The sequence below is a fragment of the Prionailurus viverrinus genome, chromosome A2 (assembly GCF_022837055.1).
Source record: "Prionailurus viverrinus isolate Anna chromosome A2, UM_Priviv_1.0, whole genome shotgun sequence".
Lineage (NCBI taxonomy): Eukaryota > Metazoa > Chordata > Mammalia > Carnivora > Felidae > Prionailurus > Prionailurus viverrinus.
In genome coordinates, this window is record NC_062562.1 from 57,778,515 (window position 1) to 57,804,422 (window position 25,908).

The 25,908-nt window shown below is 49.9% G+C and overlaps 1 protein-coding gene across 1 annotated transcript in view; it reads right to left on the reverse strand.

Annotated features, from left to right (window-relative positions):
• PODXL2 (podocalyxin like 2) overlaps positions 1-25,607 on the reverse strand; it is a 39,579-nt gene extending 13,972 nt beyond the window's left edge. The window contains exons 1-4 of the mRNA XM_047850669.1: positions 25,538-25,607; positions 19,883-20,161; positions 2,375-3,171; positions 1,609-1,683 (exon numbers count right to left, since the gene is read on the reverse strand). Coding sequence (XP_047706625.1) covers positions 1,609-1,683; positions 2,375-3,171; positions 19,883-20,161; positions 25,538-25,607 — 1,221 coding nt within the window. The remainder of the gene's footprint in view (positions 1-1,608; positions 1,684-2,374; positions 3,172-19,882; positions 20,162-25,537) is intronic.
• Between the last annotated feature and the right edge of the window lie 301 nt (positions 25,608-25,908).

Below are 25,908 nucleotides of genomic sequence, written 5' to 3' on the forward strand. Positions count from 1 at the left end.
GCACATTGTATTATACCAGAAAACCAGGAAACTATCAAACACTAACAGTTGGTCAAAAAGAAGCCACCTCAAAGAGGCTCTCAATGGCCAGGGACGGGCATCAGTAAGAATCACCACTGCAACAGCTCAAAACACATCGACAGTGTTAAAAATCCACTTGTTCATTACTTATAAGGGAAAAAAGAAAACCTCATGGATCACTCTTGAATTAATAAACACACGCGTCGCATACACTTTACCTTCTCCCCTAAATCCACTAAATGATAGTAAAGGTCAAAAACCACAATGACAAGGGGTGCCTGGGTGGCTCAGTTGGTTAAATGTCTGACTTCGGCTCAGGTCATGATCTCACAGTCCGTGAGTTCGAGCCCCGCGTCAGGCTCTGTGCTGACAGCTAAGAGCCTGAGGCCTGCTTCCAACTCTGTGTCTCCCTCTCTCTCTCTGTTCCTTCCCTGCTCATGCTCTGTCTCTCTCTCTCTCTCTCTCTCGAAAATAAGTAAACATTAAAAAGAAAAAAACAACCCACAAAGACAAGAACAAAACAAAACTGAAAAGGAGACAAGAGTGTGAGCGTCTGGCCCCGGAGGCTTACGGAGGAGCTACATTCTCCTGGTCTAGCAGGCCCCAAAGAGCTGAATCCTAAGCCAAAATGGGACAAGCTGAGAAGCAGTCACACTTCTACTGTCAAACTCCCAACTAAAACGTTCTCAAATAGGCAGTGCTGGTTACCTTTGGAAGAGGTGATGAACGTGATTCTAAAAATAGGAAAACTGTTTGAAAGTCTGTTTAAGAAGTGGCTGGATCCCTAATTCCTCTCCCCAACACTGCACAGCTGACAAATGTCCCCACTCCCTGGCAGAAGACTGGGAATTGATTCTTCAAAGAGGGTTAAAACAGAGGCTCTCTGACCCAGAGGTCACGGGGCACAATGAGGGAGGGGGCTCACACTGAAAAGCAGGGGGGGTAAATGAATTTATCTATGTACATGTGTTCTGACACCGAGACACCCACCCCTCTCCCCACCCTGGCTCTCAGAACACTGGCAACTAGCCCTTTATGCTCCCAGTAGGACCGATGTCCCCTTTTCAAAGAATCTAATTGCCCAAAGAGGAAGGACCTAAAAATGTTGACATTAGAAATCATCTAATAAAATGGCCCAGCCAGTCCACCCTCCTGAGAAACCACAGTTAGCAAACCCCAATCCTAAGCTCAAAGCTTCCAACTGGCTTTTTGATGGCCCTCCTTAAATAGCTCTGAACAAACCTACCAGGCATCTGAGGAGCAAATACACGTGAGAAAACCAAGGCCAACAGTAACAAATAAGGAAAGCAACTTTTTAAAAACAGTTCCAATATCCTCCAGGAGATACGGCATTGCACATGTGAACAAAACAACCCCCTGAAATTAAAAACGGAGTAGGGCGAGAATAAAAGAGCCTCTAGAAACTTAAAAATATATAGGCGCTCCTCTTTTAGACATGGGTGGGTGCTGGTTCACCCCCTGGGTTAGGCTGGCCCCCGTGACTGACGGGCTAAGCCCCCCTCCCATCCCCCGTGCGCCCGCCCGCCTCCATCCTTCCTTGCGGCCCCCGCCTAGCTCGGCACTCACACAGTCTATGTTCTCTGTCATGTTCAGAATGATGTAGTTTTTCCCGGCCAGATTGCTCCAGTCTTTGCAGATCACCTGCGCAAGGAAACAGAAAGAAGGGTGACGGTTACAAAGGCACGAGGAAAGGCATCCAGAGAAACTCTTTGAGATGCTGGAAGGTGAAGGCCAGGTACAGGTTTGCGGCAGCTTGGAGGGAGCTGACAGCCTCTGCAAGGCGCCGTGCCCAGACTCCGGCCCAAGACTCACAAGCCCAGATGTGTCCAGGGACCCCACGGAGGATGTCTTCAGCGAGAGGAGGGGCCTGACAGCACAGGGCTTGCCAGAGCCACAGACTCTCGATGGCAACCCCGTAGGGGTTTAGTGTTCTGTCGGCCCAACAGGAAACAGGCCTGTAGGCCTGATGCATGGCCTGACACAGTGGGACTCCCTCCCCTTCCGCCTAGTGGAGGGAGCCGGCCTGGGTGTGTGGGCTGGGGCCGGGTGAGGTGAGGAGAGCAGGGGTGGGTGCGGAGAGGGGGTGGAGGGCACAGGTCAGGCAGTGGGAAAGGCCAGCGGTAGCACTGAACAAGGCCAGGCCGAGGGAGCTGAGCTCTCCCAAGACTTTTTACCTTTGCATGGAAGTGTGGGTGTGCATCCCAAAAGTCCCGCCAGAGAGGGGCCGCCCACCTCAGCCTGGCACACCCTCCCATCCCCCCTGTGCACCTGGGGATGACCAGGCTCCTCAGAGAAAGGTGCAGCCGCGTGGCCCCGAGTGCCCTCACTTTACCTGAGTAGAATCCCAGGGTATTCTGGACTGGGCTTCGGTGGCCTGTCCTTCCTGGGGCTGCTGGCTGAGGTCTTCTTGCCCCAAGGTGGCAGAGGCAGGTGTCAGTTCCGCGTCTCGGGGGGCCAGCGGGAGAGAGGTGGAGGCTCCAGGGTAAAGGGGGTCTTCAGCTGGGGTCTCAACCCCACTGGGAGCTTCTGTCTGAGGGAACGAGGCTAAGGACGGCACCTCCGCTTGCTTGCCAGCCAACCCCGCTGCTCCCACGGTGGCCTCCTCGCTTGCCTCCTGAGGAGCCTCAAACTCTACCCCATGCCCCGTGGCCAGCAGCGTCGTGCCCCCCGTCTCCTGGCTGACGAAGTCCTGCCCCCCTGGGGTCACTGTGCTCGGGGTGACTGCGGACGGTGACAGGCTGGGCTCCATGCTGCTGCCCACCTCCACACCCGAGGAGGCCTGTTCCCCAGATTCTTCGTGCCTGTGCTTGGCAACCCCTGGCACCCTGCTGCCGCTGGTGGGAGAAAAGCCATGGCCCTGAGTTTGGGCTTCTTCTTGGGATCCGTTCACAGGCAGCAGCTCCTCCTCTTCTTCCTCTTCCTCTTCCTTCTCTACCTCCTCCTTCTCCCTTTCCTCCTCCTCCTCCTCCTCGTCCTCCTCGTCCTCCTCCTCTTCTCCAGGAGCCATATGCCAGGGTGGCTCCACCAGGTTCATCTTGGGCAAGGGTGAGGGCGGGCTCGGCACCTCCTGGCCCTGGCTGGTGTCTTCTATGGGACCCGCCTTCTCCGTCAAGTCTGGAAAGACGTAGTCTATGGACAGAGACAGAAACCTCATTCGCTAGTTTCATCACCCATCACTGAGGTGTTCAGTGTTCGCTGAGCAGATGATAGAAAGGAACCATGAGACCCACAGGGGGACAGTGGGGAGTTGGACTACCGGTCATATTGGAAAGGAGTGGGAAACAAGGCTGGATGGTGGGGGTTCGGGGGGCAGACTGTGGAGGAGACAAGGGCCAAGCTGGTCCCTGTTTCTTTCATGATGATACAAATGACACAAATCTGCCACTAAAATTCTATGAATACAAGAATGTGAACAGTAGAAAGATAGCTTGTATGATCGCACCCCTTGGAGACAGCTCTCGTTAACAGTCCACGACAAGAAGTTAACATCTTCTCTATCATTCTTATAATGGGTTTGTTTCCTTGTCTGCAGATTTCACCAAGAAGACTCAGACAACCCATTAGAAAAGGTTCCCTCCCCCATCAAAATAAATAAACTTTAATTTTTTTTAAAATTTTTTTTAAAAAGGGGCACTTGGGTGGCCCAGTCAGTTAAGCATCTAACTTTTGGTTCTGGTTCAGGTCATGATCTCGTGGTTCATGAGTTAGAGCCCTGCATGGAGCTCTGTGCTGGCAGCAGAGAGACTGCTTGGGATTCTCTCTCTCCCTCTCTCTACCCCTCCCTCCCTCTCTCTTAAATTAAATTAAATTAAATTAAATTAAATTAAATTAAATTAAATCTTTGTTAAAGAAAAAAAAGTTTCCCTTTAAATCTCTTTACTAATGGGTTGTTATGGGGGTCCTCTTGGTAAAACCATTGAATGATGTCTGAGAACCCTCTGATCACAGGAAAAGATGAAATGCAGAGATCATGGCCATTGTTCCTAAACTGTGCTCTTTTGCTGAGATGTAGGCCTTGGCTGGGAAATAAAAAAGATGCCAGGAGAGCTCGAGAGAGTCCAGCGGCTGAGCCCAGAGCCTCCCAGAACTGACAGGGTCGCTGTTGGCAGTGACAGTGGGACTTTTTACCCTCACTGCTATTCCTGGGAATCACATCTTGAAGTGCAGAACTTAGGAGGCTTTCTGGATGGCAGGACTTGTTCTGGCTTTTCAGTGAAGCCTAGGCCCCTTCAGGGTAATGACGTATAAAAATCATGAGCCAGTTCTGTTAAAAATTCCTTTAAAACACTGGAAGGTATTTCTAGGTAGCAGCTTTTATTGGCTGCCATTTTGTTACAAATAAAAAATATCTAAGACCGTTTTAAAATACTCTTTAGACATGAGAGAGGTGGTAATAGTTTAAAGTGGCAAACTGGGCCTCCTCCTCCAAAATGTCTATCAAATCAGAGAATGGCTTTTCAACTGTCAGATTAAATTTTGAAAGATTTAGATACATTTCTGGGAACATGGAAAGCAGATGAGACCAACGAACAGATAACCCCTCAGCCAAGACAAACAACAGGGAAAGATAGTGGTGGAGGGAGGGTCTCTTCCCAACAGAATTAAGGAGACAAAACAACTATGGGAGCAGCGAGGACACACAACAAAGAAAATTCATGGAATTGAAGATAATTTTTAAATTCCAGTTAGAACCTCAGAGAGACCCAAAGATATTGTATCCCCAAAATGAGAACAAATAATAAAATCAAGTAATCTCTAAAAAATAAAAAATTTGTAGAAACTGAAATTAAATTCTTGAAATGTAAAAATTCAATAGAGTAGTTGGAATAAAATGTCAAGAAAAAGTCTCCAAAGCAAAAGTAAAAGGACAAGAAAGAAAAGTTAAAAGATACAGATGACCAGTGCAAGAGGTATAATATCTAATACAATTTCCGGACAAGAACCTTAAAATAGAGAGCATAAAGAGTCAAACAAAGAAGAAATTTCCCAGACCTGGCAGCAGGAGTCTTTACATTGAAAGTATATATAATTGAGGTGAATGATAGGAGACTCACACCTAGCTTTATTCTCATGACATTTCAGAATTCTAAGGAACAAGACAAGATTCTAAAAGCTCTCAGAAGAAGAACACATAAAGTAACAATAAAGAGATTATCAAATTATCATCAAGCTTCTAATTCATAATGCTAGACTGCAGGAAGGAAATTGAAAATGCATCCCAAATTCTGAGGGAAGTTTATTTTGAACCTGGAATTTTATACCCAACTAAACTATTAATGAAGTGTGATCACAACATACAGACATTTTCATATATGCAAAGACTTAAAGGTTTGAGAATCCACGGATTCTGGGAGAAGTATTTCAGGAAGTTCTCCATGAAGTCTAAGGAAGACTGGGAATCAAAAAACATAAGAGGAAGTCATGAAAATAAATCTCTGAAGGGAAACTGTGCAGCAGGCCTAGAGAACAAGCATTCACATAAGAACATGGAATCACAGGGCTCTGAAAATTACTACAAAAGGAAAATCGACTCCCTATAAGAAAAATTATGATTTTTAGCTGAATGATCTTAGTGATATTTGAAAGCCCACTGTGATATTTAAATAAATAATTAGAGGGGTGCCCAGGTGGCTCAGTCAGTTAAGCGTCCCACTTGGGCTCAGGTCATGATTTCACAGTTCATGGGTTTGAGCCCCACACTGGGCTCTGTGCTGACAGCTCAGAGCCTGGAGCCTGCTTTAGATTTTGTGTCTCCCTCTCTCTCTGCCCCTCCCCCTGCCTGCACTCTCTCTCTCCTTCAAAAATAAATAAACATTAGAAAAAATTTTTACTGAACAATTAGAATATTCTACCCACCCCAATTTTGTTAAGTATACTCTTTTTGAGTCAAAGAGACTGGTAACTGGATATCTTCCACTCCTCACAGTCTGCAGGGAAACTTACCTATTCCCCACACAAAACAGTCAGTCATGGCACTTAGGGGGGGAGATGTGCTCATGGAACAGAGACCACAGAACACTGAGGAGCCAGACACCAGCCTCTAATACTGAACAGTCTAGTATCACCTTTATAAATATGAACAAACGATCAAGATTCACAGGACATTAGAGGAAAGCCAGGCTCATGACAAAGCATGAAGGAGAGAAAGAAAAGCAACCCACCTCTGAGAGAAGAGTTAACCCAGAAAACAAAAGAGAACTTATAAAAATGTCATATTAACACCTCTAGAGAGACTCAAGAAGAAATTATGCCCATAAAACAAGTATATAAAAGAATAAAAATATTTTAGTTCAATATAAGTAAGCATTTTGTAATATCTCTGTTTAAAATCGAAATGCAATGCATAAAAACCTATTGAAATGGCCTAGATGGCCACCTGACAGGAAAATGATATAGTAGCATGTCAGATGGCTTCTGGGGAAATGGACATATAAAATCCCTTACATCATGAAATTTTATGGTCAGGAGACTGCTCTGACAGCAATGTGTAAGAATTTGATGAAAGAGGGGATGAATGAAAGCAGAGAAAAGAGTTGGGGAGCTTGCTGCACGTTTCAGGAGAGATGAACACAGGTAATGACATTGAGACTGACGAGAGAACAGATTCAAGAGCTGGCCCCAAGGCAGACTTGATAACCTGTGTGCACTGGCTGACTAACAGGAAGAAGGGGGCACTCTGGCTGACTGTGGGGGCAGCCGTGCCCTCAGCAGAAATGGCGAAGTCTAGAGGCCAAGTGCCCTGGAAACCCTCAAGAAGCACTTGAAATAGTCAGTAGGCTCAGGAAAGCCTAGAATATGCTGGGGATGCGGTGGATGGTGGTGCACTCCAGCAGAATCCCCCTGGGCTGGGGGAGTTCCCAAGAGGGCAAGCTGACCAAAACGATCCCTCTACTCATTTGATGTGGACTTTCCAAAAGTCGAGCTCTCTATTCCTCCAAAGGCAGCCTGGCTCCCAACAGAATTCCCTCAACTAAACTGGACAGTAACAGCCGTCATGCTGTGGTTGATGGGGCCTGGAAGCCAGAAGAGTCAGCCACCAACTGATTTGTCTGAGCAATGGTCAGTCCCTGGGCTTCTCTGGGCTTTGGTTTTTCATGAGACGAATGGGTACTGGCATATCTGATTTCTAAGGTTCTTCCTGGCGCTGATATTCAACGCTTTGGAGATAGTTTTGATAAATGTGTCTCATACACCAGTGACATTAAAAACAACTCCTCTACAGTCCCAAATAAGAATAATCAAGGATTTACGAGACCACGAACTCTGATTGCCAAGCAAGGGGATTTTCTTCACCCCTGTGTTCCCAGCACCTAACACAGTGCCTGGCCCAGTGCAGAAAAGAGAGCAATGTGTGTTTGCTGAACTCTTGACTAGCACCTTCTGCCTCCTGAACCCAGGACCTGTCCATTTAGGGAGAGAGAAGCGCCTCTGAAGGTGTGGACTACTCCTTCACTAGCTCCTCCCCGGCTCCCTCCGTGTGATTACTCCCACACAGCCAGCCCTTGACTCATCATCTCCACACTTCTTTCTCAGTGAGTTACTGATTCCAAAGACTTTCTCTATGGCCTCCATGCTAAAGACTCCCAAATCTACATCTTCCATCAAGCCTTTGCTCTCTCCAGCCCTCTCATCTCTGGTGACTTGACAAATCACTAAATAATGCACCCTGGTGCTTGGACTCAGCAGCCTTTTTTTCTACTTTTTTTTTTTTTTTTTTTTACCACCTCTCCCCTTCCAAAATTATTCCTTCTTCTTTTACTGTGCGATCTCAGTTCCCGCTGCTTATCAGCAGTGTGGCCTTGGACATGCACTTGACCTCCATGTGTCTCCTCTTCCTTATCTATAAAACAACAGTAGTACCTGACACACAGGGCTGTGGTCAGGATGCACTGAGATAAAGCCCACACTGCACAGCGAATACCTGAGTCACTTCAGCTATTCCTCTACCTCCTCCCCGTTATTATCATTAAATTTACATACTATAAGATCATAATAGGAAAAGTGGCACCATTTTGGAAGTCTGCTCCACAAGACGAGGAGTAAGAGAAGCGCCTGAGTGATAAATTAGTCAAGGAAAATCCTGGGAAGAGGGCAGGGCAGGAAAGGATTGACGGTTTCCTGACAAATCTAGATATGATCTGAGTATGAGAAATGTCTCTTACACAGAAACAAGAATTTAAGGGGAGACCCTGTGGGGACACAGATTATGAACCAAAGAAGGTGTGGAGGGAAGTGGAATGGGAGCAGGTGTGGGACCGACCCTGGTGGGATGGAAACGAGGATGCCAGGAAGAGTGGGCAGGGGGACTGGATCCAAATATGAACATAGAATAACAAGTAAAGGGGCGCCTGGGTGGCTCAGTTGGTTAAGCATCTGACTCTGGACTTTGGCTCAGGTCACGATCTCACAGTTGTTGGGATCGAGCCCCTGACTGTGCAGGACCTGCTTGAGAGACTCTCTCTCTGCCCCTCCCGCACTATCGTATGCGTGACCACTTTCTCTCTCAAAAAAAATCAAGTTTAAAAAAAAAAAAGTAAAGAAACCATCCTTTGTCCAAGAGTAGCACCAAGATTCACTGAGAAAGAGAACAGCACTTGTATGACATTCCTGTCAAAAATGCAGAACCTGAATGTAATCATGGGGAAACACTAGACAAAACTGAGAGGTATTCTACAAAATAACTAGCCTATCTCATTCAAAAATGTTAAGGTCATGAAAGATGAATAAAGTCTGGAGAACTTTCCAGAATAAAAGTAACGAGGCATGACAATAAATGCAGTACATGATCTTGGACTGGATACTGAACTGTAAAATATAATTTTGTTTTCTTCTGCTACAATGGACACTGGGCAGGGGGTGGGGAATGGAAAGTCTAAAGTTTGTAATTATATAACAGTATTGTATCCATGCCAATTTCCTGATGGTCATTGTACCCTGATTTTGTAAGAGAATGTCTCCATTCTTGAGAAATATACACTGAGGGGCACCTGGGTGGCTCAGTCGGTTGAGCATCCAGCTCTTGATTTCAGCTCAGGTCGTGATCTCACAGTTTGTGGGTTCAAGCCCCACATCAGGCTTCATGCTGACACAGCAGACCCTGCTTGGAATTCTCTCTCTTTCCCTCTCTCTGCCCCTCCACCACTCTCTCTCTCTCAAAATAAATTTTAAAAACTTTAAAATGTTAAAAAATATACATACACTGAAAGGGCACCTGGGTGGCTCATTTGGTTAAGTGTCCGACTCTTGGTTTCAGCTCAGGTCATGATCCCAGGGTTATGGGATCGAGCTCCACGTCAGACTCTGTGCTGAGTGTGGAACCTGCTTGAGGTTTTCTCTCTCTCTCCCTCTGCCCCTCCCCCATTAGCTCTTCCCCACCCCTGCCTAAAATAAATAAGCAAAATTAAAAAAAAAAAAAGAAATATACACTCAAGTATGTAAAGTCAGCAAAGGGGCATCATGTCTACAACTTACTATCAAATGGTTTAGAAAAAAACTGCATGTCTGTAAGTATACATGTATATGTTGGGTAAGACGTTAACAATGGGGGAATCTGAGTGAAGGGTATACGGAAATTATTCTTGCAAGTCTTCTGTAAATTTGGATTATTTTTTTAAAATACGGAGTTAGAAATCCCTTTAACTACTGGCTAGCGAACATGCCGGAGCCACCAGATGGGGAATGAAACAAGGTAAGGGACAGGGCAGGCCAACCTGGACCAGGAGCTTCTGAAGGCTCCAGGAGCAAGGAACACAGTGCCGTAAGAGGGGAACAGCCTTGGCGGACGGGGCAGAACGTGCTTCTCCCACTCAGGTGTCCAAGGAGAGGCTTCCCGGGCCTGGCGACACTGGCCTGGGAGAGGGAGCAGGAGCAGTGGTCTTGGAGAAGGGAAAAGGGAGTAGACTGGCAATGGAGGAAGAGAAGAAAAGCAGGGAGGTGGGGCAGGAAAAGGAGAGCGATGGAGGAGGGAGCTGCGCCACACCACAGCGGGTGAGACACGATGGGCCAGGCAAGGCAGGTGGCTGCTCCGGGCACCCCTCCACCCCCTGCCCCAGGTCTCCCAGTGCAGTGACAGGTGGTGCGTCCCAAGTCCTGTCCACTGCTGTCACCAAGAGCTGTGACTCCACACGGGGAGAGCCTCTCCTGCTTAGTGCCCAAGGCTTGGCTGCCCATCCCATTTACTTCAGCACAGGGAGCCAGGACAGGAGGGTCCCATGAATGCTGAAAGCCTGTCTGGGACAAAAGCATACCCACAGAGCACTCCCCACACTCCCCATACGGGGACCTGAGTGTGAACAAACACAGATGCCCAGAAGACATGTTCAAGACGGCACGAGAGCCAGGCAAAGCCTGTCCCTATCCCCTGGAGGGTAGAGACAGCTGGGACACTGAAGAGATGCCAAAGGTCCCCCACAGCTCAGACCCTCCAGAGGGGGCCTGACCTCAAAGCATGGAAGGTCAGGGAGTGGCTCTGCTGCAAGGGCACTCAGGAGACAGGTAGCTCAGTCCCCTCACTGTCTGTGAGATAGCAGAGGACCCCCTGGGACCTCAGCCAACCCTCCCCCCCACCCCAGCCTCAGGAATCTCCCTCCCAGAACACGGGGTGCCAGGTCTGTGAAGCTGCAGTACCCCCTGGTGGCTTCCACTGGGAACTACATCTTCCCTGGAGCCGAGGGAAATCAGGCCTTCAAAAGACAGACTCGGGGTATTTCACACGACACAGGGGCCCTGCAAGATCAGAGAGTCCACAGCCTGCCTTTCACAGATGAGGAAAGAAAAGCTTACGGGGGGGAGGGGAGGACACTTGCTCTCAGTTGTGAAGCTACACTTATCACAGTTGTAACGGTGTAAAACTCAGGCTCGTGGGCAGCCTGCTCAGTTAGGACGACACCCAGACTTGGCTTCAGACGCAGCGAGGAACCAACTACCGGCAGCGGCATCACCTCTCCCCGGGGCATCCACACTGTGGGCCAAGGCCCATCTCTTTAAGGCTGGGCTTGAATCAGCAGACTAGCTGGCAGGGCGAGCTCAAGGCACAGCTTCAGAGTTCTGCAGCCAGGGGCCAGGAAGCTGGCTGACCGGCCTCCAGGCTAGCCCGCCATCCCTCTGGGAAGTTGAGGCTGAGGTGAAATGACAGAAAGCATTCAAATCACCTCGCCCAGAAGGCAGGCTCTTCTCCCTAAGGCATTCTCTTAAAACCCTGGTGCGGTCTTACATTCCACACACCCAGCTGGCTGCAAGTGTATCTGCGGTGGGGTGTTCCTGCTATGGGACGCGAAGGAACTAGCGTTCTAGCACAAGAAGGGACCCGGGGGGTCATCTTGAGCAGATGACGACTAAGTCTAGGTAACATGGGCTGTCACCGTCTTCAAGAATATGTCTCTTCAAGAATAAGAATATGTCTCCTTACAGAGGCATTTTTTTTTCAGTTAAAAAAATTTTTTTAGCTTTTTAAAATTTATTTTTGAGAGAGCAAGCAAGCATGAGCGGGGAGGGGCAGAAAGAGGGGGAGACACAGAACCCAGGCTCCAGGCTCTGAGCTGTCAGGTCAGAGCCCGACAAGGGGCTCAAAACCACGAACTGCGAGATCATGACCTGAGCTAAAGTCCGACGCCACCCAGATGACCACCCAGGTGCCTCAAGAGGCAATTCTATCTTGGCGGCTTTTTTTCCTCCCCAAATTCCTTAAACCCACCTTCAATGGTCCCTTTACAACTCAAGCTCATTTCTGTTTTATCTAAGTGAGGAAATTGTGGGAAGCCTCTCCCTCGGGATAAAAACCTACATATTTTCTCAGCTGTTCCAATTCAGCCTTCTTTGCCTGGGGCCAAACAACTGGGATTATTCCTCATTTTCCACCCCTCCCCTTGTCATTCTTTTGTGGCAAGTCTGGATTCCCCACACCTTTTAAGAGTGGTCACAAAATCAGCAGAGTAGGTACACAATAAATATTTGCTGAGTGAATTGTGCAAAAGTGAACAAGATTCACGGGCTAGAAGCTGGCTGATGCTTGACTCATGCAGAAGGGTCTGAGCCGAACACAGCCCTCACGCTACACTCTCCCCACTGGACGTGATCTGGCGGCTAGCAGGAGGCCACTCCGATGAAACTCCAGGCCCTGGACAGCCTGGATTCTCCAGGCTTTTGCTTTTCCTTTCCATCTCACTCTGGGGCTGGCTGTTTGTTCCCTAAACAGATCAAGTTGCATCTTTTCCCCTCATATATTTCATCACTTTTGTGAGTCTCTTTCCCCAGTTTATCAAGGTCACACTGGACTTCATTTCTGCCTTCTGGGGTAGCCATAATCTCATGCTTGAACTTCGGCGTCAGCTGAAATATTATGAGCTGACTTCCCTGTTTGGGACATGAAATTTAAACAGGCGCCAAGCCAATGGCCTTGAAAGATCACTTTAAATGTCCCTTTCGGTTAATGTCAAATCACTGAAAATTGCCCTGTGAGTGCAACACTCAAGCCAGTTATTCGAGTGAGTGTTAATACAAAAACACTCACAAAATTCACAATAGACTTGTATAAAACAGAGGCACAAGGGAAGAAACTTTCAGCATAATTACAAATGACTTTTTAATGGTCAACCTCAGGAGTCATCAAAGACATGTAAATTCAACAAAATGATATATTTTTCGGACTGCCAACTGGACAATCTGCGGATATATTTAAAGGTGATCGCCAGGATTGGATGAGTGCAGGAAACAGGCACTCAGTCTGCCGCTGATGGGACCACAATGGCGGGGGGGGGGTGGGTGGGGGTGGGGGGGTGGCGGGGATTATGAATGAAGAGCTTTAAAACCAAACACTCTGACCCTGTAATTTCACTCCTAGCAGTGCACCCTACGGAAACAATGAGGATGCTCACGGTGATGCGGTTCCAAGGATTCCCATCATGGCACAGAGAGGGTAACAACAGACTGAAAACCGTCCAGTGCTCAGGCAGCAGAGCATTAACTGAGCACGTAGTAGCCTGGCCCTCCTCGGGATGCTATTCCAGCGTTACAACTGGGGGCGGAGGGCCCTGTCAGCGGGCGTGGAAAGACGCTGCCAAGTGAAACACCGAGACCTGGGCACTGTCATTCCATTTTTCATAAAAGCACATTCTATGTATTTCCCGTACGGGAAAACCGTCCAGAAAGGCATGTGCCAAGACGTCAACATTCGCCAATTCTGGGTGATGGGATCATGAGTGGTTTTCACTTTCTTCTTTTCTACATTTTCTAATTTTCACACCAGGATGTTTGTTACTAGTGTAAAACAAAACTAAAGGGCTTTTTTTTCTTTCTTTTAGCATCTAGGTGAAAGCCACTCTTTTCAGTGGGCCTTCTTAGCAACACACCTGATGTGTGTGCAGTGACCCAGAAGGTCAGATCACTCAAGAGCAGGTACAATCTCAATGTATGGAAGCTATTTCCAGGTCCCAGCAGACAGTGGTTTTGATGATCTGGTTTCTATGAAATTCATTACAGGCAACAGTAATTAAAGTGGTCTAATGAATAATTTTAGATGGAGTAGCAGCTCTTGAAGTAGAAATCTCAAATTTGAGATTTAGCTCTGCCACTTATTACCTGTGTAATTTAGTGCCTCCTTTAAACCTCTCTAAGCCAGTTTCCTTAGTTATAAACGGTGATACTAACCATGCCCGCTTTTATGGATTTCATCAGGTCGCTCTGAGGTTAAAAAAAAATTATGTGAAAACGATTTTTAAAATAATATAAACATGCTATGAACATTCCTTATTCGAGAGCAGTGTGGTTTATGCCCACCCATCGCTTGGCAGATGCTGCTCCCTCCTCTTAGTCCAGGAGCATGGGGCCCAACCCCCTGCCTCCAGGTGTGCTCGAGACCCCGTCTGGGCCAGAGAACTCCATCCCCAAGGCCTCAGGATTGGGTCGGAGATGGGCTCATCACCCAGGGCAGACTAAGGAGCTTCCATTCTGAGGCTCTTCTAGAAACACTGGGGAGGCAGAGCTCTCTGTCTGTTGGGGCTGTTAAGTGAACGGAGATGACACAGGAGTCGCTGGAGGCTCTCTAAAGCCACCACGCACGGACATTGTGCCTAAGAAAGAAGCCAGCGAGGGGAATGAAGCATGATGAAGCAAGCCAGGTTCTCCTGTCCCATTTCCACACCTGGATCCCCCCTGCCTGGGCTCTGGGCTTACTGGGCCCATTAACACCTCTTTTTTCACACAGTCCTCTGAGCCTGTCTGAGGTAGATTTCTAGAACTTGCCAACCCCGAAGAGTTATCACTTTTCTTGTAGAACACTAATTAGCTTATTCACCAGGAAAATTAAAATTGCATGCAGAGAACTTTATTAAGGATACTGGAGAACGAAAGAGGTGGAGGGTGACAGGAGAGAGAGCCTTGGGATGAGTGGGTAACCTGGGAAATTATTATCAATCATTGACAATCCTGCCAGAATGAACCCCTCAGGTCTTAAGCTGGCTTGATGCTAGCTGGCGGAGTGGAGATCCACACTTCCTCCCTATTTTGCTGAGACTACTCTTTTCACCTGAAATGTCAGAAAATCATAATATTTTAAAGCTGGAGAAGGCTTCCATCAATCGTTCCTCGCTTACAGATGAGAGGTTGAAGCCAAGATGAGACAAGGAACCTGCTCAAGGTCACAGCACACTCATCAGCAGCCGATCAGAAACGCCAGCGGCTGTTTTGGCCGCGGGGCCTCAGGACAGTCGCTGCAGGAGGAGCCTAGCTCGGGCTCTTCTAGGCCCAACAAACTAGCAATGAGACTAGACGTAGCACACTACTGGTGACAATGGAACACACTGTTTCCTCTCTGACACAGGCCACTGGTGCGCTCCCGTGGCAGGTGGCGAGGCACAGGCCCCTCACTGCTCAGGAGCTGCTGATTCCAGACTCAGGCTCTGCCACACACAAGCTGTATGGCCTTGGGCAAAGCGCTTGTCCTCTCTGGGCCTGGGTTTCAGCATCTGTGAAGCAGTGACGACTGCTGCCTGCGCAGCTCACAGGGTGGTTGTGAAGTTCCAATGAGCTAACCAAAGAGAAAATTCTATGAATAAAATGGTGAGAATTTACCAGTGGTAAAATACAAGACAATACTTACTGCTGGCCTCGAGTAAAATTGCGAGCTAAGAGGCAACCTCATGGAAAGAGCCAAGGCTATGGACTCTGAGAACTCAGGTCTGAATCCTTAGTACCCAGGGCTGTTATCCAAACTCCCGCAGCCTCAGTTTATTCCCTGGGGGGATGGGAGTAACCACATATAATTGTTTCTGTGAAGATTAGACGAGATATTATACTGGAACACCTAACACGGTGCCTGGCGCATGCCCAGTGTTCACATATGGGGCGGTATTGTAATTACTAGAAGGGTACCGGGTCTGCGACTGGGCCGGGCCACGGCATGGCTTTCAGCAGTCACTGCGGCATGGACGTATTCACGTCCCCAGGGGCCGTGTCAGGATGGCACTTAGCATGGTCACTCTGACCTCTGGACGGACTCCTCACCCAGGCAGGCCCTTTGAAGGCTCCTGGGGTCTCCTCCGACCTGAGGGGCAGACCCCGAGGGGCAATGCCCTCCTTCATTCCAGAGAACCCCCGGGTGGAAGCCTGTGACTTTCAGGGTCAGGAGCAGAAGAAGGCAGAGGGGACTGGCACTCTGTCCTGTCTGGGCTGCCTCCCCATCCAAATGAGCCTCACACCTGGGACACTTTCTGCCTCTGTTGTGGTCTAACACCGTGTTATCAAGGTACTGCGACAACGCAGCTTAACTTCAGGGCCACCGCTAGCTCACAGAGACGCCCCTCTGGGTAGGTGACTTAGAAAAAGGCACTCCTTCGTCCGGCCCATGGCCCAGTGAGCAGTGTGCACCCTGACTTGGGCCCTGGCCCCCCTGCTCAGCGAGGCCCCCTTGGACCACAACCACGTGCAGTCCTGCTCACATGGCAGAGCTGGAAAGGCCTCTCAGAGGCTGTGTCTTCCAAGCTAGGGGTGGCAGCAGGTACAAGTCCCCCAGGCGGTCAGGATGCCCAATGGCGCTTGGAGCAGACAGGACAGGGGGGGCAGGGCACCACAGGCTCAGGGAACAGACCTGAGCCGCTGTCAGTAAAAAGGCACCGATTCTCCATCTAGCTCTGTCACATACCAAGTGTGACCTTGTTAAAGCACTTAACTTCCCTGTGCATCAGTTCCACATCTGCCAAGTGGGGGCGATAATAGGCTAATTAAACGATGCATGTTGGAGAAGGGAAGGAGATGGGGCCAAGGGGAAGGCCGGGCCAGATGTCAAGAGCATTTTCTGCAGTGCTAAGATGTTTAGCTTTTGTTCCGTGGGTACTGTGTTTTCACGAACTGCCTTGGGGGTGTACAGAGAAGAGAGCCACCTGAGGAAAGGGAAGCGCCCGGTGGGAGGGAGAGCAATGCGAGAGCCTGGCCGAAGCAGCTCTCCCTCCCCCTCGCCTACTCCTCGTGCAGGGCGCCTGAGTCCCCGTTGTAGAACAAAGATGAGGAAACAGACCCCACGACAGAGCTGGCACAAGAGGAATGCAGGCAAAGTGCCCGTGATGTAGCACGCGTTCAATGAACGACAGCTGTTTTCACTATTAAGAGGCCTAGACAGGCTAATGGGAGGAGAGAGGTGAAGTGAGAGGAAAAGGAGGGGAAGGGAAGGGAGAGGCAGAGCAAACGTGAGTTCACTGAAGCCTAAGGAGCCATCCCACTGTGATCCTGAGGAGGGTCCCTGGCTCACCACCGTGGCGTTCTCGACCACGGCTCTCGGAATGACTGCTTGCCTCAGACCAGAGTCTCGAGAGTCTAAACAAGGGAAAAGCCCAGGGAAAGACCCGAGTACATCTAATTGTCTAGCACTTCTTTTCAGTGCGGGGGGGGGGGGGGGGGGGATATACTGCTGCGGGAAGCAGCTAGCTTTACGGGGAAATGAATTCAATCTCTACCTTATACCGCGTACCAAAATAAATTACTGTTAAAGAGTTAAGTGTAAAAACTGAAGGTGAAAAAGAACAAAGGAAATAAAGGGGCATATATCTCAGGGAGGGAAAGGGTTTTCTAAACATAAAGCAAAGAAAAACACATAAAAACATTTCAAACATTTCAAAAGAAAGACCGTCCAAGTTCGTAAAAAATACGTTATGTCAAAAGTTACTATAATAAAGATAAAAGTGATAAACTGGAAAAATGTGTTTTATATACGTCAAAGGTTAGTATCCTTTTTATATGCAGATCTGTACAGGGGCAAGAAAGAACTAAAGCTTCAATAGAAAAAAATCTAAAGGTAGTAACAGCTAATATTTGCGGAGTACTTGTGACGTACCAAGCACTGTGCTAAGCGCGTTAGATGTATTACTGCATTTAAACCTCACAACCCTATGATACTATTTCCTAGATGAGAAAATTGAGGCTTAGGTTGCTACTTGCCAAAAATCACATAGCTATTAAGTGTCGCTGCAGGGACTTTGGGAATCTGCCTGATGCCAGAATCTGCTCTTAATTATACCATGCCTCAAATCAGAAAAGACTGTAAATGGTCAGAATATATACACATACATGAAGTTAAAATTTACTAGCAATTGAAGGCCATTATAATTTGCCTATCAAACTGACCAAGATTTTGGGGCGCCTGGGTGGCTCAGTCAGTTAAGCGGATCGCGAGTTCGAGCCCCACATCGGGCTCTGTGCTGACAGCTTGGAGCCTGGACCCTGCTTCGGATTCTGCATCTCTCTCTCTCTTTCTCTGCCCCTCCCCCAATCACAGTCTCTGTCTCTCAAAAAATGAATAAAAACGTTAAAAAAAATAAAAAAACAAATTGACCAACATTTCTCAATGACAAAATACAGTTGTGGGAAGGGTCCAAAACACTGGCATTCATTCCACCTTTGGTGGATATGCAAACTGGAAAGACCTTTCTGGAGGCTGATTGGGAAATACTGAACAAAAGCCTGTGGAAAGATTCCCATCCTTTGTGTCAGACATGCTCCACCCCCTCCAGATCCCCTCTCTATCCTTCTCTACCCCATGAATTACATCAACAGGCCATGTCCTTGCTTCCTGACCAGACTCCTCAACAGAGGCAGGGGAAGAAGGAATGACAGGGCCCCTGGCAGAAGATGGGAGGAGAAGGGGTGGGTTATTTACTTTCCTGGTTTCACCCCTGCTGGGTCACTGCTCTTGTCAGGATTACTTGCTCTCCACCACACTCTATCTATCCCTCCTGGCTCCTTTCATCCATCCCTCCCTCTGTCCCTCAGGGTGTACGGGCGCTGAGTGCCCCACTGCCACTAGCCCTGGGTTCTTGTTGCTGGCCTATCCCTTGCCCACCTAAGTCCCTTGTTCTGTAAGTAAACCCTCCCTGGATTATCTCAGTTTGACTGTGTCTTCTATTTCTCCGTGGGATGCTGATACATCCCACCCAGGAAATACATCTTTACACCTAGCAATTTTATTCTAGAAATGTATTATGAGGAAATAATCAAAAAACTGCAAAAACATATAATAATAGTGTTAGCAACATTCAAACTGTTAACAACCTAAATATTCAACGAGAGAGAGCTGGTTTTATATATAAAATGATCCACATGATGAAATACTGTGTAGTCATTAAAAACCAGATTAAAAAGGAATACTTAATGATGTGGAAATACACTTGTGAAATATTTTAAGTGAAAACGGGATTCCAATGTGGCACATAAAAGTGGCTACAAGGTTGTATCCCAAAGTATTAATAGTCATTCTCTTTGAGTTGTGAGGTCATGGATGAATTACTATTTTCTTCTTTGCAGTTGTCATGTTTTCTACCATCTCCGTGTATTCTTTTTATAATTAGAGAACATAAATCCAAAATACTATATACTCTGAAAAGAAAGATTAGGACTAAATTCTGCAACCCCCCCCCCCCCCATGTGCATGCACACACACACACTGCCAGGACAACATTTAAAAACGGGCTTCTGCTGGGTGCCTGGGTGGCCCAGCCAGTTAAACGTCTGACTCCTGATTTCAGCTCAGGTCATGATCTCCCGGTTTATGGGCTCGAGCCCCATGCCGGGCTCCACGCTAACAGCACAGAGCCTGCTTGGGTTGCCCCCTTTCCTCTCTGCTCCTCCACCATTCATTCTCTCTCTCTCAAAATGAATAAACTTAAGAAAAAAAAAAAAGAAAAGAAAAAAGGAATGGGCACAGCTGCCAAAGCCACAAGCATGAAGACACACATCTGTATCCAGTCCCTAACTGCAGACATTCCTGCTCGCTGCCAGGCCTCAGGCTCGCTTTGGCCCACACGCAGTCATCAGCCATGCTCTATAAACCCCAGAAACAGCTCTGGTGCATGACTGAGAGAAAGGCAGTTACAGTGCCTTGATCAAGGGTCCGAGAGACCGCAGGAAGGGCGCGGGAACCTTCGACAGAGATGATACAGCACAGCAGGGCAACAAACAAAACCCTAGACCTTGGAAAGACCTAGGCTTGGACCATGACTGAGCATACGAACAGGTGCACGACCTTAGGCATGCTTTTAGCTCCCCTGAGCCACAGTTCTCTCATGTCTAAATGGGGAGAAGCTTTCTCTCACGGGCTGTAAGCGTTCTAGAGTTATGTGAACACAGAACATGGGCTCCCTAAACAGCAGCAAAGGTTAAAAAGAAAAGAGCCTCTTGGATCAGTAAAGCATTCAGAGCCCCAGAGACTGGGCCTCTGTACAGGAGGGCAGCAGCATGGTAAAAGCTGGTGGGAGAGACAAGAGATGTGATTTGAACAAGGAAATGGTCCTCTGGCGTTCTGCCTGACGGCCTCAGTCCCAGCTGCAGTCAGCACATACTCTTAGGTGAGGAAAGCTACCTGCAGTGGGTCCCAGGTCCAGGCTGGAGTCATTCAGCTCCTCCTCTTCTTCCCAGAAGTACTGTGGCGGCTGCAGGATGCGGGACTCTTCACTCTCTTCGCTGGGGAAGCCCGAGCCAGGGGCCCCCAGGCCAGCTCCCAGCCCCATGGCCTCACTGGGTTCCTCTGAGTCCAGTGGCTCCAGGCCCGTGGGTGGCAGGAGGTCCAGCAAGGAGGTGGAGGTGAGGCCCTCGGGGCCAGGCTCATCGGACCCAGCCGCGCATGTGCCCAGGGACGCTCCTGCACAGACACGGAAGCCAGATGGTTGTGAGAGGCTGGAAAGGTCAGACTGGCGAAGGTCACCCTGGAAAGAACCCAGGGGTGGTGGTGGGGGGACTGCAGAGGGGTAGGGGGGACACTCCTGACACCCAGGGGCTGCCAGGGGCTGCTGTTCTCACTCCACGAAGGCCAAACTGCCCAGCCCTCCCTGTGAAGGGGCAAAGGAGAGACCAAGGGAGGTGGGCAGGAGAGAGTGAGCTTCATCTGGCTCAGCACCCACTGGGCGTTTGCTCACTCAAAAACTGCTCCCAGCACCCACCTTCCTCACAACTAGGCTAGGTGCTCAGGGCACAGATGCAGTGAAGGACAGGTCCCTGCTTGTAAGGACTCTGTGTGCACACTGTTCCCCAGGCTTCCATCCTAAGCTGAACAGTTTCCAAAACTGCATTAGGAACGTGATTTGTATTTCAGCAGTACGATCTCCTGAACAGTCTTTAAGAGCCACATGAGATCGCAGTTCAAACTCATGCAGTGTTGACAATAACGTATTTGTTTAGAATCTTGGAGGATCCCTCTTTCCTAACCTATAACACAAATGAACAAACAAAACCCAGTAAATTAAAGGGCATCTTTTCTTCTCTCTCACTCCCACTCACTAAGAATAGGAAGACAGCCCTATTTGCCAGCTTCACAACTTAATTACACAAATATTACTACCTCGCTATATGTCTTCTGGAAAGTTGCTTAAAACCTCTCTGTCTCCTCATCCGAAAATTAAGCAAGGTGGGTGAAATGCCCTCTACATCTTCTGTTCCAAGACTAACGTTCAGTGATGTAGGGAAGAGATACGTCCCGCTACCCCTGTTGTGCACTGGGCCCTGGCTTGAGTAGCTCACGGAAATTTTTTGTGATGTTTTTAATAAAAAATGAGAGCTAACACTATTGTGCTAAATGCTTTGCAAGCGTCATCTGAACTTGGATCCTTACAACCACCTTATGAAGCAGTCGCAAGCCCTAAGTTTGGCATCCAGAGCGCAGTGGAGACTGCATGGTACGCACGGTCGCACAGCATGGGACCGTGAATGCAACATTTAGTCATAAGGAAAGCCCTCCGAGTGAACAGGGCTTAACACAGTTAAGAAGTATGCAGGAGAGGGTCAACAGATCCTGAAATGGAACACAGAAGGATGCCCTGCAGAGAGAGCTTGGGCCAAGCAAGCAGGTTTGCGTCCTGGCTTCACTGAGCCACTCTGGGTAAGCTACTTCTCCACCAGGGGCCCCGGTTTCCTCATCTGTAAAGCAAGGACAAAAATTCCACAGCTTCCCGGGAGGCAGGGACCTCAAATGAGGTAAGCTCCCTACAGACTGGGCTCCAACGAACAGGCTGTATTCCATAAATGTAAGTAATATTATCCTACCTACTGGGACATTCTTGGCCAGGAAAAGAGAATATTCGAGAGGCAATGGTCAGTATCTTCAAATATATTAAAATACAAGGTTGATGTGAATAGGAATAATACAGACCACAGTTATTCTATGCGACTTCAGAGGAAAACTCAGGACTGATGAGTGGAAACCCGGGATGGCATCTAAGCCTCAAAGAGCTTTTAACCAGCAGCAGGTAATGCCTGGGGCCACCTGTGCCCACCACCCAGCTCCTGCTCCCGCTTCCAGCCTCTGCTTCTGAGAAGCGCTCCCCGGCCGTTCCCAGACTAGGCCAGGCACCTTCCTTGTACCATAGCCTCTGAACCAATTCCTGCACTTTTCTCACCACACCATAACAGGCCATCTTACAGCCTCCTTCCCTCACGCGGCATGCCCCGTGTCTGATTCCACTTGGTCAACCCCACTGAGTGGGACCCCGTGACGCTAAGGTCAGAGAGCTAGTTAATAGAAGAGCTGTAATTAGCCGGTCTCTCCCCTCAAACGTGACCACTGCATGGAAAGCGTAGTCTCAGTTTTACATACGATACCAGCAGGTACGACAGCCCCGTTCTGCAGAGGTGGTACCCCCCAAGACTGGGGGAACCAGATGTGATCAACTTACCCGGAAAAACCTCACACAGTCCATGAAGGAAAAATGTCAATTGATGAGAAACGTTTGCAATAATGACATAAAAATTTCACGGATCCCCAGGGCCCCTGAGCAGCCAATCTCTGAAAAGGCCATTGGCTGAAAATCTTTATCTATATATACCAGCATCTAGCAGGTGTGTGGGGAAAGACGCTTTGTCAGCCTTTATTGAAAGGCGCACACTGGTTTTCTTCAGGAATTCTCGGAATTTTATCCTCCATAAAACCACTGGAGGATCAAATTTGCATTGCCTCTTTGACACCTGAGAGTTGCCTCTCTCAGAGCTGACCCGTGGCATGAAGGGAGCAAAGTCACTCCCTCCTAGGCCTTGGTCCGGCTCTGCAGAGCAGCGTGGACCTTGAGAAAACGAATATGCCCTCTCAAGGAAAGGCTGACCAGCAGTCCCGATGATGTCTCACCTCTGCTGACCAAATACCGCCTAGTCAGTGAAGCTCTCTGCGCAGAGGATGAGGTGAGTTCCTCCATTCTCCAAACCTCTCCCCTCCACCTGTCAGGCAGAGAAGCCACCGTCTCCCTCCACCTTCTCTCCCCCTCCCTCCTCCTCTTCTTTTCCAACCATCTAATAGGAACGAACAGAGATTTTGTTGATCTTGCTGAAAAGCCGTGTGTGAAAAAAGGGATCTGGGTTTTCATCCCTTTTCCAGCACACAGTTCCGTTTTCCTGAAGCTATTTTTCCCCTGCGATGATTATTTTTTTCTTTATATAGACCTTGATATGTTCAAAAGCCTTGGCCACGGGTGATTATTTAAGTAATTGCGAGAGGTTACTTATTTCCAAACTTGCCCCCGAAAATAGTAGCTGAGACCTAAGCATTCTCTGTGTAATTGCTTTTGCACTTGATAATTAATCTGCTTTAATTGAAGACTCCATCTGATTTGGAAGTTCAGAATTACACTCTTTGTGTGACTTCCTTTTTTTTCCTCTAGCACCTAAAATGTTCTGTTACTTCATGACTCCCAACAGAGAGAGAGGGAGAGAAAAAGAAGGCACATGAAAAGGATTCGGGGACCAGCCTCAAAGAATTGAAAATCTGACCCAGACTCAGAAAAAGAGGCGAATGAAGCAGGCTTACATCTTAGGGGGTGAAAAAAACAAGGCCTTACTAATCCCCGTGTTTTATCTCCCCTGCAATCTGCTTCTGATCCAAACATCCTTTTCTGATGTCTACCATCAGCTACACCCCCACCCTTTCCCTCATCAGCAGCTTTGAAGTACAGATCTGCCTAAGCCCTTGCCAGACACCAATACGGGGAGCCTCCCAGCAGCACCTGCCACGCGGCCCCCACACCCTTGAGCGTCAGCTACAACAGAAATCGTCTAGCACAATCACCCTGCCACACACGCACATTCCTATGTGTGTCTGGATGTGTCTGAGAAGCAAAGCTGAAGAGTTCTCAAAGGCTTTCTATAGAAAGGTGTAGAAGAACGAGACGTACTGCTGAACACACACGTCTCCAAAAGGGAGGCGACAACGTACATCACATACATCATGAAGTGTGCACAGGAGGGAGCAGGTGGGAGGCGAGCAGGAGTGGAGCTGCCCATAGTGATCCATGGCCAGCCGCAGCTGGGCATGGGTCCTGACCCACCGTGCCTGCCAGCTCTGGTGTGGCTGTCGCACAAAGAAGCAGCAGACTAATCAATAAGTAATTTATTTGTTGAGTCTCACCTCTTCCAAAGAAGGTTTAAGGCATGCAAACACAGACACGGGTGCGTGTGAGCGTCTGAGACACGATCTGATGGACGCATTTCTGTGCACACCCCCTTTGGTCCTTAGCTATCCCTGGACTGATGGTGGCGAAAAACTACCCTCGCTGACTAACCCTTCCGGGGGCATGCTCGGAGAGGGAGGCCCCTTTCTGCTCCTAGTCATTTTCCCTGGGATCCTGTCACCGTGGGCCATGGCGATGGCCCATCTCACTGCCAAGCAGACTGTTCTCCCTCCTCGGGCAGAGACCCTTTACAGCCTCTCCTTCACTCCCACAGATCCTCGCATGTGCCTGTGTCCTTGTGGGTTAACTGCACGGGAGGTGACTAAGTAGCCAGTGTCCCAGGCAAACTCCCACGTCACACGCATACATGTCAATACGCCTGTGTGTCCCTCAGAAGTGGAGTCAGCCAAGGCTATCTGATAAGTGAGCCCGTACACACATACACACACGTGTGCACGCACACTCATTCCGGTACGCCTCTCCACCAACCCCGATTAGCAGTCACCCCTTAATACGTACTCATGGCTGTGTCCGCCACATGGAGAAGGTGTTCGGTCCTGTCCCTATTTGACCCACCCTTGCGGACAGCACTTCTCCCCCACCCCTCATTCAGTGGTGGTGGCCTGTCACATCGGCTGCCACATGCCTGTGCCCACCCGCCATGCACACACCTGAATCCCACGTCTGCCACTCAGAGGCCATCCAGCAGGTTCTGTCACGGGCACATGCATTTCACACCTGCCCCCCACATTTCACCTGTCGTCACCCACACACATCCCAATGCCCTTGCGCACCGCTGAACGGGAACTACATCTCAGAAGGTCTCTCACGCGCACCCCTGCGCGGCAGCAGCGCAGGAGCTATCCAGCAGTGTCGCTGTCACAAGCAGACCTGGTTGCTGTCATACGTGTTTTTGTTTTTTGTTTTTTGTGTTTTTTTGTCAGCTCCTAATAAAGTTGCCCCGCACAGCCTAGACAGGCTTTGACAATGACACACACCCCCTCCTGTCCGGCAGCACCACACGCGCGTAAACACACCCCCCTCATTGTCGCAGCAGCTGTGTGTACGGCTGTTTGGCACTTTCCCCCTCGCGGCCGCAAGACATCCGCGCCCCACGCCCACTGTGGTAGCCTCACGGACCCTGTAAATGCCGTGTCTCCCTGTGTGGCTGTCGCCCAGCTGGCGGCCAGGGTCCGCCCTCCTCTCGCCAATGCTCCCACCCTCCCCAAGCCCCCCCCCCCAACAGAGCCCCCAGAGAGCGCGTGCAGGCGCGCCCTCCATCCACCACACTCCTCGTGCCTCCCCTGCGTGCGTGTGTGTGTGTGTGTGTCCACACGCACGCCCCCGCGCCGGGGAACCGCTCTCACACGAGGCACACTCGGTGGCCCCACGCCCCCCCACCCCGCGCCCCGGGAGCGCGCGTGTCGCGGACGGCGTAGCAGCCCAGCCGAGCCCCGCGCTCCCGCGCCTCGCGCTCCGGCCCCTTTGTTGGCTGCCCGGGAGCTGTCCAGCACGGCGGCCCGCCGCCGCCGCCGCCGCCGCCGCCCGCCCCGGCCCTGCCACCGCCCGCCCGCGCGGCGCGCACTCACCCCCGGCCAGCAGCAGCAGCAGCGGCGGCAGCAGCGGCGGCAGCCGGACGGCCCGCAGCAGCCGGCCCATGGTGCAGCCGTCGCCGCCCGCAGCCGCAGCGGCGCGGCGCCTCGGCCGGCGTCAGGGGCCGCGCGGGCGGCGGCGGCGGCGCGCGCCCGCCCCATTGGCCCGCGTGGCCGTCACTCACCCCCGGCCCCGCCCGGCCGCGTGCCGCGGGCGCGCCCCCGCGGAGACGAGGCGGGCGCGCGGGCGGCCGCCCCTCCGCGCCGTCCCCCGGCGCCCGGTCGGCCAATCAGCGCCGCGGGTGCCTGGAGAGGCGGGGCCGCGACCGTGACCTCCCGGAGTCCGGCCTCGCACCTCTAGCCTTCGA